General features: G+C 28.1%; 2 protein-coding genes across 2 annotated transcripts; one reads left to right on the top strand and one right to left on the bottom strand.

The window, feature by feature from the left end:
* The first annotated feature begins 5787 nt into the window (after positions 1–5787).
* Positions 5788–7362, top strand: LOC113560243 (inhibitor of growth protein 5-like). The gene is made up of 6 exons (XM_026966013.1): positions 5788–6032; positions 6089–6321; positions 6384–6486; positions 6555–6656; positions 6725–6975; positions 7156–7362. The coding sequence occupies exons 1-6, from the start codon at positions 5996–5998 to the stop codon at positions 7255–7257; spliced, it is 828 nt and encodes a 275-aa protein (XP_026821814.1). The 5' UTR covers positions 5788–5995; the 3' UTR covers positions 7258–7362.
* Positions 7363–9463: 2101 nt separating this feature from the next.
* LOC113549851 (small ubiquitin-related modifier 3-like) lies at positions 9464–12442 on the bottom strand. Its single transcript, XM_026951331.1, has 3 exons — positions 12095–12442; positions 11136–11258; positions 9464–9620 (listed from the first exon to the last, which is right to left on the bottom strand). The coding sequence occupies exons 1-3, from the start codon at positions 12110–12112 to the stop codon at positions 9495–9497; spliced, it is 267 nt and encodes an 88-aa protein (XP_026807132.1). The 5' UTR covers positions 12113–12442; the 3' UTR covers positions 9464–9494.
* Positions 12443–12468: the final 26 nt, after the last annotated feature.

The raw sequence follows: 12468 nt of genomic DNA, 5'->3' as shown, positions 1-12468 counted from the left end.
TAATAATTGAAATTAATTTAAAAATGTTTACTGTCACTCAGCGTAATATTATAACGTCATATATTTTATTTGATAAGCATTTTGTATTATTTGAATACTAAATATATTGTGTGTTATGGATTCGTAATATATATTGTATAGCCTACAATAGCGCTGTGCACTTATATTTATGATTTATATTAATATTATATAGTACAACTACTTGGCGCATATTCTAAGTAAAATGTATATTTTATATTATTGATATTATAATAGATTTATAATAATAAGATTATCATTTTTTGTATTTATTTTGCTTTTGTGTCCCTAGGTCTGATTAAGCCTTAGCTACGGTTTTAATTCAATGCCATTACCGCCACCACTGCCATCATCGCTTCAAGCTAAGTATTGTTGCGGTGAATGGGGGGGGGAACTATATTACTGCATGGTGTGAGAGTGTAGGACAACCCACTGACATTGAGTGGTAACCATCCCCTATCACTTTTAGTTAAGCTATTGGGTCGCTATAAATTGCGTCTCATTTTTAATTTTTTTTGTAAATTGCGGTACAGGTATATTTTGTACATACATAAATTTATTGCGGCCTGGGTATAATTTTGTATGTATGCCTAATACCTATACCGAAATAATTTTTATTCATACGTAATTTACACCTGAGACTTTTTTTGCAAAATCTATATTTTCCTTCTCATTTTTCAGACTTCGAACTGGCAATATACTTATGTATAAATATTGGTATCATTAAAGATATTGTTTTTGCTGATTTTTGTTTAGAATTAAAAAATATATTATTAAAAGTAAAGTTTAAAGTGTCTATAAAAATTTTACGATTAAAAAATGTAGTATTAAGTGTCTGTAAAAATGTGATGATTTATACAACCAAAATTGTTTTGTCCGTGGATGTATAGAAAAATATACAATAAAATAATATCGATAAATTAAATATAGAGTCTGCAACATTCTATGCAGACTTTAAATAATAGTAATGATAATTTATACTTTATAGTGTATTAATAATTTATATATTATAATTATTTATTGGTATAATTGGAAATTTTAAATAAAACTAATGTTACCCAATAATTTTTCTATGATCCATTTTTTTTCTCGGAAATTTTGATCCCTAGTTCTGACTGTACCCGCTATGTTGTTGCGAGCTAGTCGTGACAGTTTTGTGTGGGACGAAAAACGAGAGTTCTCGGCCTTCTAATCGATAAAGATAGAAACCATCCCACTCGACATAGGGTGGTGGGTGAGGGTGCAGCTTCCCTTAATTTTGCCCGGGTGAAATGGAAAATTCGTATAGGTACCTGTACCCAAAATAATTTGTCACTACAATTGGAAGATACTTTTACCGTTGGTCACAACTAGTAGACACTGATAAGGTTTGAGGTACCTACCTGGGTACCTAGTCGGTAGATATAATTTATAGGTTACCGCATACGGAAGATTATTCATAGAATAATTATAGACCTTTTGACTTCGCGAGAGAACTATAATGTGTACTATACGTTCACATTTATTTGCTACTTACCTGGCTATATACATAAATATAGTTATGAAAAATCATAATATAAACACAATAGTTAAAAAAAAAATTATATCGAAAATCCAGAGTTAACTTATTCATGTGTCATATCTAATTTAGAGTTCTTTAACCTTTCGCTACTTTATACGGTAACAATTACCATATAATTTTTATACGTTGAACATTTGGTATTCGTTAATTGCGCCGAATTTATGACGCTACCTGTAATATAATATATAACTATCGTGCTAATAAAAAAGGTATATATCAATATGTCGCTAAAGCATTTTCGACAAACTGAAAAGGTACATTTGGCATGATTTGCGGTATTTAAAAATAATGGTTATCTCATTCTGTGTAGTTAATTTAATTTTTATAATTTTAGTTTATATAAATAGTAGAAAGAGAAACAACTTTTATTTTCAATAAAGCGAGCTGCTCACAATGTGAGTTGCCAGTAGACACTTGCAGCATACTTAATCAATACAAAAATACATAGAAAAATAGGTCCTCCATAGCGAGGTTGTGTGAACGGAAGTATGAGTTTAAGAATCCGGAGCTGTACTGCGTGAACCAAACCAAAGTCCAAACACCTCCCAATGTCCCACTTGGTTTTTATCAACTTTATCTGTAGATAAAATAATATTGTGTTTAGTATGTTATCTACGTTTATTGAGAGTAAGCTGCCAATATATATATATATAATTAATATTATTTATTCTATAGATTAAAAAATAAAAAAAAAAAAAGGTAATTTTTGGCATGTAGTTTTCAAAAGATTTACCACCCCAGATATATTCCATTAATTCATTATTTGCGAATACGAAAAGCGATTCTTAGCGGAAACAGATGAAACAGTTTATAATATATATCAGCATACAATATTACCAAGTGGTATGTTATTAAAGTGGTTTATTATATTTTTAGTATTAGATATAGTAGGTATTGATATAATTTTTTCGAAAACATTGTAATTATATAATTATTATTAGTATTTAATTATTAAAATAATAATATATATACATATAACTCATAATGTAACAAAATGTTTCTGTAAATTCGGTAAAACAATAAAAACCTATAAAAGATAATATTTAAAATTAATAAAAATCTTAGGTACCTATTGCATATGGTAAAATTAATTATAATATAATATATTACATTTAAGATTAAGTTCTCATGACTAATATTTTTAAATTATAACAATACAATTAACATATGGTTATTACTTATTTAAACGATAAATAAGTAACTTCATCCAAATTTGAACTCAAAATGTCTATAAAAAATATTTATAATATATATTTTTTAGATTTAATGGTTCAACTATACTTGTACGAGGAAACTCAATGTATTAAAATTTCAGAGCTGGGATACAAAAAGATTTTTTTTTAAATCTATATTGTGGAATCTTGAATTCAATTTTCATGCAGTTTTAGTTTATACCAAGTTAATAATGTTTAATCAACATTTATAAAAAAATTATAAATGTCTTATGCCAATAAATAAATCAAAGAGTATCATCTCAACAATTGTATTATGTAATAATGAAAATAATAATAAAAACATTTGGTAACAACTCAGCTGCTGTTATTATTTATTTATTTTTGAAGATAAAAAATTAGTTTAGGGGTGAAGATCAAATGTCTAATATTCTAAGATAATTTTTTTTTATATATAAGTTGAACCTCGAATTAAATTTTTAAATTTTAGATATAAAAACAAAAATTGTTATGAATTAATAAATTATTTACAAAATAAAATAAATTTAATTATTTTCGTGGTTTTTATGAATTTTGTAAAAATTTTAACTTTAAACACTTAAAAAATATATTGTGATAATAGATTTGATATTTTTTAATTGAGAAATAAACAACTTATGAGAAGCTATGTATTAAACATTTAATAAAAATTTCAAGTTTCTGCTATTATTTGTTTTTGAATTAAAAAAAAAATTAAGAAATCGATTTTATCAAAATTTTAGTCAATCTACCTATAAATTTTAATTCTAGAGTAAATATACCTATTATAAAATTAAAAGATGACATTATTTTGGAGGTCAAAACGATGGTTTTTTTTAGAAAAAAATTAAAATTTTAAAAAGTTAAAGGTTATTTAAATATGTTGAAATTTGTTGCTATTTCTAAACGATATAGTGAACGAATTTTAGGAATAATGGAAAAAAATCTTCGTCTTGCCCTTCAAAATATTGACATATTTTCATTTTATAATAGGTATATTTACTCTAGAACCAAAATTGAACGAGTATTACTCAGTCTGCGTAAACGCGTTTTGTCTATGCCATACGTGTGTGCAAGAAGGAGACAACACATGCATGTGCGACGTCTTCTTAACTTTTTATTTGTTTTCCCAAAATTCCCAATTATCAGGGTCGGACTGGCGTCTAAAGGTCCAGTTTGCAATCTGATCAAGGGGTACTTAGGTTATACTAAAAATTGTTAGCCCCGCTCTTTACTTGTTAATTTTTGTATTTAATTAAGATAACAATTAAATGTAATAAAAAAAAAAATTGAAAAATTATAGAAAAAAAATATAATACTTTATATAGGTACACCGTGCACTTTAAATAATACATATAGGTCGAATAAAATTATTATTTATAAATAAAACAATTTTTAAAAATTTGTTCGATCTTAACAAACATGAAACAATTAAAACAAAAGACGTAAATGGCTAATTAAAATTTAAAATTATTTATTTTTCATAATTCAAATTAAAAACAACTAGTATTAAAATAATTCACTAGACCTCTTTCTAACAGAATCAATTATACTTTCTTTATCAATTTTAAAATTTCTTTCAATATTTATCAATAACAATGCTTCCATTATTTCTTGAGAAATAGTTAATCATAATTTTGTTTTAATATTTTTTAATTTCGAAAACATTCTTTCACAAGTAACTTGGGTACATGGTAATGTTAATACAAATTTATATTTACAATATATATTGTTAAAGCAACCCGAGTGTTGAACTATTTTATGTAATACATTGAAAGCACACCGTAAACATGCAGTTATTATCTACATGTTTTACAATTAATAATTATTGGATGAATCAACAAATTATGCTTGGTCTTGGTCTAAATCTAGTTCATATTCATATTACAGTTTTTCTATAACTTATCACTTATCATTTATCATTCGGTGTAAAAGATTGAAAATTGTAATTGAGTGTCTAGCTATTAGTCATCAATACGTGTAATACCATGTCCGTCGCATGCTCAGTTTATTTTTGATATGATTTAACAACTTAAATTTGAGACAGTAAAACAATTAGCGACGACGCCAATCATATGAATCGGTCGCACGCACACTACTAAACTGAACCAAATATATAATAAAAATAATAACAATAATAGTGGGAAATGCAGGGTGGCTCTTGCTGGAATATTACTACATTATAAAATCAATGGTACCTAATATATTTAATTTTAAAATATAAAGTCTGAGGGCCCATACTAGCCGGAGCTCCAGTCTGCGATCGTGGACCTGCGGTCCGGGCCAGTCCGACACTGCCAATTATATAACATAGGTCATAAGTACGGGGAATTTTAAAGTGTTAATTAAAAATTGGTCGATGAGTACGAGTGGATATAATAAATATTTCAGTGGAATAATCAAAAATAAAATATTTGTAATGTTTACGCTATGTGTGCGCCAAAACGGTTTATTTTATATACAGGTCAAAGCAACACTATTTTACGAAAAGTACTTCTCATAATGTAAAAGACGCAACACGTTCATTAAAAAATGTATTTAACCATAATACCTATAAGTATTATTTTCCAAGTATTTATAAAAACCAATTGGGTTATAATTGTAATTCGAACTATGCTGTACAATAGATCGTATGGTCCGTGTAATGAAAATATTAAGTACACGGGAGCATAATTTAAGAAATAGTTTGTGACTCGCGAAAAGAGTGAGGGCGCTGTGCGCTAGTAGACGAATTACCATGACAACTATTTTGTCAAGCGCAGTACATACGAAACACATTATGGACGACATTATTATTTACGCAACGATCGATTGCGTTGATGCTAAGCGTTCCATACGACCGTTTGTGAAATACCAACATACCTCTACGTACCCCTCTCCAAAGAACCGCGACTACGACGCGCAGACCTCGTCTCCTAGACATTGGATGTGGCTACAGCCTACCGAGGAAACGTCGATACGCGCGGAACGCCATCTATCGAGCGAAACGTTTCGTTTTGGGTGTAGCGTTCCCTTAAAGTTTATTGTGTGTGTGTTCGTCTCTGTTCTTTGTTTATGAACACACGTCGCGCCGAAAACCGAAACTCAGCAGAAGAAATTTCTAGTGCACAATTCGTATTCTAACAGTTGATTAAACACAAAAAATTTCGCGTTTTCATTAACAGTCGTGTTTTATTTACTCTTTTCTACTATAATTCTCGACTACCTACACCACAAAATAACAATAATGGCATCAGCACCGTACCTTGATCAGTATCTTGAATGTAAGTTCTGTTACGGTTTTGAATTTCAACAAAATACTAATAGAATGATATTTTAGCTTTGGAGAATCTTCCTATTGAGTTGCTACGAAACTTAACTTTGATGCGAGATCTCGACTCGAGAGCTCGGGAAGAGATGCGCGACATCGACAAAATGGCGGACCACTTTATGTCGAATATCAATCTGTACTCGGGAAATAAAAAAAATAGAGCTATCATGCAACGTAAATTTGACAAAATAAAAGAATACAGCGATGATAAAGTTCAATTGTCTATTCAAACTTATGAAATGGTATGTTGATTTTGAAGATTTCACGTAATGCTAGAACTGTTCTACTCTATTGTACCTTACAGGTGGATAAAAGTATTAGGGAGTTGGATCCAAACTTGGCTCGCTTAGAATCTGAAATTCAAGACAGAGCCATTGATGCTAAAAAAATTGCAGAGGAAGTAAAACGTAAGTGTTCTGAAAAATATTTTATTATGATACCATTGTATTTGACTATTTCTTTATGCGTGTTTCAGGTGAACGTAAGAAGAATAGAGGCAGTGAAATTTGGTTGAAGATTACAAGTAATGAAGAAGCGGCTCGTTACAAAATATCGAATAAGAAACTACCTAAGAAAGGTTTATGGACAGCATTATTTGAGTCTTGTTTAAGTATAATAATTATAATAATTACCAACATTTTTCAGGATTTTCAAAAACGTCGAGTGCGGGACCGAGCAAAACATCTTCGGTCAGTGTTGTCAATAATCCGAAACACCCTACAAAAAGTGTAGCCAGCGCTGCAGTAAAGACTGCCCCCCTTACTGGTGCATTAGTTACTGCTGGAGCTAAACACTCCCCTGAAGTATTGGACATGCCGGTTGATCCAAATGAACCAACATACTGTTTGTGCAACCAAGTTTCCTATGGTGAAATGATAGGCTGTGATAATCCCGATGTAAGCATACAAATTATAATTTAATAATTATATATCTATGTATAACCCACTTACACGGACATTTATTTAATATTGTGACCATTAAACAATTATAAACATTCAATTCTAATTGTAAATATTGTTTCAATGTTTTGTATTTGTATAATTTTTTTTTTAATCGTTTCCTTTTATTTATTTTAGTGTCCTATTGAATGGTTTCACTTTGCATGTGTCAAATTGACTACCAAGCCAAAGGGAAAATGGTTTTGTCCAAAATGTACAACAAATAAGAAGAAAAATTAATATACTTTAAATATGAAATAAGTTTTTTTTGTTTTATATATATACAGTATACTTACACATATTATATATATATACATGTCAATGTGTATATAATATATATGTATGTATGCATGTATGTATGTGCAAAGAATATAATATGGCGTTTAATTTTATGTTAATTTTCTTACAGTCTTAGACTATTAACAGAAATTGTAGTTTGTAGTATTACTATTGTCGTAGAATTAGAAATACGTGTAGTATTTGAATTACATATTCAAGAATAAAATTATAAATAATTAGAACTAAATTTGGATTCTTATTTATATGCATTTATATTTATGTAATTTCATGTTAGTTTTCTTACAGTGTAAGCGATTAATTTCAATTGTAATTTGTAGTATTACTAATGTCGTAGAATTAGAAATACATGTAGTATTTGAATTACATATTCAAGAATAAAATTATAATTAATTAGAACTAAATTTAGATTCTTATTTATATGCATTTATATTTATGTAATTTCATGTTAGTTTCCTTACAGTGTAAGCGATTAATTGCAATTGTAATTTGTAGTATTACTAATATCGTAGAATTAGAAATACATGTAGTGTTTGAATTGCATATTCAAGAATAAAATTAGAATTAAATAGAATTAAATTTGGGTTTTTTTTTATGCATTTATATTTATTTTATTCAAAACTGAAAGTAAAATCCTTATTTCAAAGAAATTAAATCAAGAATTATACCAAACCTTTTATGTTAAAAAATATATTTATGGAAATAAAAACAAACGATCAGTGCAATATTTAGTTGGACCAATCATTTTCCTACATAGCAATATATTTTATCATACATTTTTCCAGTCCGATTAGGTAGTGACCAGTGTAGTTTCATCAGTTTAGAACTACCTTTATGTGTCATAAAATAATTATTTTGACAACTATAACTACCATTCTGTGGTAAATCACTTATCATGTTTACTAATTAAATTTAATATACTTACCAAATACCAACAGAAACATCTACTCTTATAATGAAAATGTAGAATAAAAAGGTGGTCAAGTGAGTATTGCTCTGCCGTATAGTTGGCGGTGAGTGGATATTTCAAATTTGAATTCAATGGTATATCATTGTGCATAAAAATGTTTCTATGCAAATACAGTCTGTCAGCCTATATCACTTAGTAAATATTGAGGTAAGTTTTTGTTATTGTTATCTAAGTAATCTATTTTACTTTTAGTAATACTGTACTAACAGTAAGTTGAATTCATTTTTACTTAAAACATTGTATTTGAAAATGTTATTGCAGTGTGTATAATATAATATACGCAAGAGTTCAGTGTCTCCCACAAATAAAGTTTTTGAATTATATTGAATATTATTATTTATAGTTTAAATTGAATACATGTTAAAAGTATATTATGTTTTTTTTTTTTGGTTTCAGTATATGGACTACTAAGTATTTTATTTATAAAACATTATATTACATTTTAAGCTTTACTTATAAATATGGAACATTTCATAAATTTTTATCTGCAAGTATTCTTTTATTTTTGAATTTAAATAATATAGATATTCATATTATTATTTATCTATTTTCTGTGTTTTTCTTTATTTGGCTTTAAAATAATATAGTTATCTTATAATTTACTACTAAATAACTATATAATAAACATTGAGTGAAATATTCTGTTTTATAAAAAAGAAGTTATTGTGAGAACACATTTCCTTTTTAAATTAAGATTATATTTAAATAAATATGAATAAATTTAAATTTAATGGTCATTCACTTTAGTGGAATAGGTGAATAGGTAACTGATGGAAAGCTCTATGTCATTAACAGTTCATTAACTAATTACTTATAAACAGTATGGCATAGTTATTATTACTCGTAAAGATATATAGGTACCTGACAATTATTTAGAAATATATAATAATATAAAATAAGTTTAGCAACTTTAAAAATCATTCTGGTAATTTCTTTCACATGTTTTATAAGCTTATAAAAGATGTAGTATAGTCAATGGATTGGTGACATTCTTATCAGTATATTATAATATATAGATTTTTTTTTTTGATTTACACAAACATAAACATTTTTTGGAGAGTGAATATAGAAGCTATATTTCTAAAGGTGCTCTATGATTAAGTTTAAATTGTTTTATTAAACTTATTTTATTAAAATATTCTTAAACAAATATTATTCTAGTTTTTACATATTATTTAATATTTATTAATAATAATTTTAGTTACAGTTTTCAACCACTTAATAAATTGATGACATCAATGGTATCATTATTTACCATCCCCATTGAGGTTGCAGTATCTACATCCCGAATTTTTTTACCTTCAAACAGGAAACATATTTTTTCCATATCTGAACCCTAAAACATTACAATTTTTAATGAATTAATTAAATTATAAATGTTAAACTTATACATATTTTTTAATTAATGCTAGCTATATAAATAAAAAAAATATTTATAAAAACATTTAAAATATAATTTTGATTATAAACATTTCTTTGAAACAATGGTTCAACATTAACTAACATCTTACAGTGTTTTTTTTTTTTTGTTCACTATACTTATGTTTATTGTCTTCATCTCATAAATATCTCACTGTGACTATGAACATTAAGAAATTTGTATATAAATTATTTACTCATTATCTATTCTTAATATCATAAAGAGAAAAGATTTGATTATTTGTATTGAATTGGCTCCAAAATTACTGAACCAATTTGAATGAAATTTGGTACATAGATAATTTAGATACTGAGAAAGGACATCGGCTACTTTTTAATACTAAAAAAGGTTGTAAGGGGTTGAAATAGGGGATAGTATATTTTATAAAAAAATTAATTAGATATATTTTAATATTTTAGCAATCGCTTAGAACAGTGTTTTTCAAACAAGCGTACCCCTTATGGGTACTCAAAATTTTTTAAGGGGTACAAGTCAGGCCAACATGTATGTAAGTCTTAAAATTTTTTTATATATATTTTAGTTTAGTAACTAAGAAGGGGTACCCAAAAAAATTTATTGATAAGAAAAAAGTTTTAGAATCTCTGGCTTAGAAGACATAAATATTATTAAACAAATTAAAAAATACAATATGTTTGCCGGGTCAGCTATTAATATAAAAAAAAATCGCGGCTTTCATTTGAGATGACTTTTGCCTGGGCAACGCCCGTTGGGACAGCTAGTATTATGTATGGACATTCGATAATTATATATTTCAGTAGGAGCTATCAAGTAGTGGAAATCTGCCAATTTGTGTAAAATAAAACGTAAATATCCTTCTTATATTGTGTAAAAATGGTTGTTAACTTGGACTACAGCAGCTGTAATGGTACATAATATTTTATAATAATGTTACTTTACTTTTTTTCTGCAATTATGAGTAATCTTTACTGTCTTATATAAAAAATATAGTGTTTTGTTTTATCTCAGTTATGATGAGAATACTGGGGTATTTCTACAATCTAGATAATATGGAAAATAGAATTTATTATTTTCAAGTTAATAATACATTACAATGGTGTTATTAAAAAACATGACACTAAGTTGAATTTAATTGTTTTCTAGCAAACCAATTTGGTAAATTGTATTTATATAATCTTTAATGGACACAAAAATATTCTATAGAATAAGTTTAATTAATGGAATTTAACTAAATATACAAGTATATTATGAAAACCATATTTAGTTACTACTTCATAGTAATTTTAATCTCTTAGTTATTAGATATGGCCACTAAATTCATGTTAGCAACCACAGTTGCTAAATTAATTCTTGATTAAATATCTTCTATTTAAAAAAATGTAGTCTAAAATTAAGTTATTTTTACTAATGGTAACATTTGCAATAAATTACTTCTTAATAACTTATACTTACAGTTCTTTCACAGTAACTTATCTTGAGCTTTTCTAAAGGAGCATTTTTCTTGATATTGAAGCGGATATGATTAAAACCATCTAGATCTTTAACATGAAGCATAATTGCGCGTTGAGGACCATCCTAAAATAAAAAATATTTTGAATAATGATTGATGTTTTAAAAACTAACAAAATTAAATTTTGTATTTAATATTTGAATTTTATGAAATTAGATAAATTAATAATTCAATAAAAACCTATTGTTATCGTATCGAATACTTTTAACACACAATCCAAAATTGATTTTTAATAACAAAACGATTATGAACTTAAAAAATCTGAGATAAGTCAGAAGTCAGTCGACTTAGCGTCCTAAATATAATCAATATAACCAATAATAATGGTCAACAGGTCAGGTTCTAGGTAAATAATTAAACTTATGAATGATACATTTAATAATGATACCGCCACTTCTAAGACTAACAACATAACGACCTTCAATATGACATAATGCCATGGTTGTCAGTACACACTATGCAGCACTGTCGAATTTTAGGAAAACTTGATTGTTTAATGAGACGTGTATGAAACAAATGAGCGTGTGTGGGAATGAAATAAGACGTCGACAAACCAGATCGGGAACCAATGTCTGGGAAGGGCGCGATAGAGTATGGGCAATTTTACTCTTATATAAAAGCTAACATCACAAAATGTATTTTGTTGAAAGCAAATTTGTTATGCTGTACGTCAGTAAGACAGAGACGGCACATGCGGGCATGGCGTCCTCTTAAAATACTAGACAGATATTAAGAAAAAATATGCACGGACACGACGCCGAATTGAGCAGCAGATGTCAACACGTACAGCGCGCACGAGCAAACGTCGAAACGGGTGAGAAACTGACGCGAACGGCGCTATTACGGAATGTTAACTTGTGTATTTATTTTGCGCGCGTTACGCTAACTTGCAAATACTTACTGCTTTGTTTTCAGCCATTTCTGATTTGAGTTAATAATTTGGTTTACGGTGTTGAAGCGAAGAAAACACGGTAGCAGTGAAATGTACCTGCAACAATAATGAATAGTGTGGTTCACGGCAAATTAAATAGGTACCTATGCCTGCAACTCGTGATGCGCAGTCAGTAACGCAAGCATTTTTCCCACTCGAATAGCGTTGGTGTGGTGGTAGTCATGGGCGCCGTTGGCGGACCATTGTTTAACGGAGAAATGCTATCACCACATTTGTATGATTATTTATCCGTGGTAGGTATACATGGAAGTCGGTTGGTCACTATGTTTTAGGTGGCACAATCGCTCACCGCGTCGGGCGGTGACCGGTCTTCCGCCAAGTAC

The sequence above is a fragment of the Rhopalosiphum maidis genome, chromosome 1 (assembly GCF_003676215.2).
Source record: "Rhopalosiphum maidis isolate BTI-1 chromosome 1, ASM367621v3, whole genome shotgun sequence".
NCBI lineage: Eukaryota > Metazoa > Arthropoda > Insecta > Hemiptera > Aphididae > Rhopalosiphum > Rhopalosiphum maidis.
This window is presented reverse-complemented; position numbering and strand designations above follow the sequence as displayed.

Coding starts and splice junctions, on each gene's coding strand:
- LOC113560243 (XM_026966013.1), top strand. CDS start 5,996: ATGGCATCAGCACCGTACCTTGATCAGTATCTTGAAT. Junction 6,322..6,383: donor CTATTCAAACTTATGAAATG/GTATGTTGATTT, acceptor TGTACCTTACAG/GTGGATAAAAGTATTAGGGA. Junction 6,487..6,554: donor AATTGCAGAGGAAGTAAAAC/GTAAGTGTTCTG, acceptor TGCGTGTTTCAG/GTGAACGTAAGAAGAATAGA.
- LOC113549851 (XM_026951331.1), bottom strand. Junction 9,621..11,135: donor TAAGTTACTGTGAAAGAACT/GTAAGTATAAGT, acceptor GTAATGTTTTAG/GGTTCAGATATGGAAAAAAT.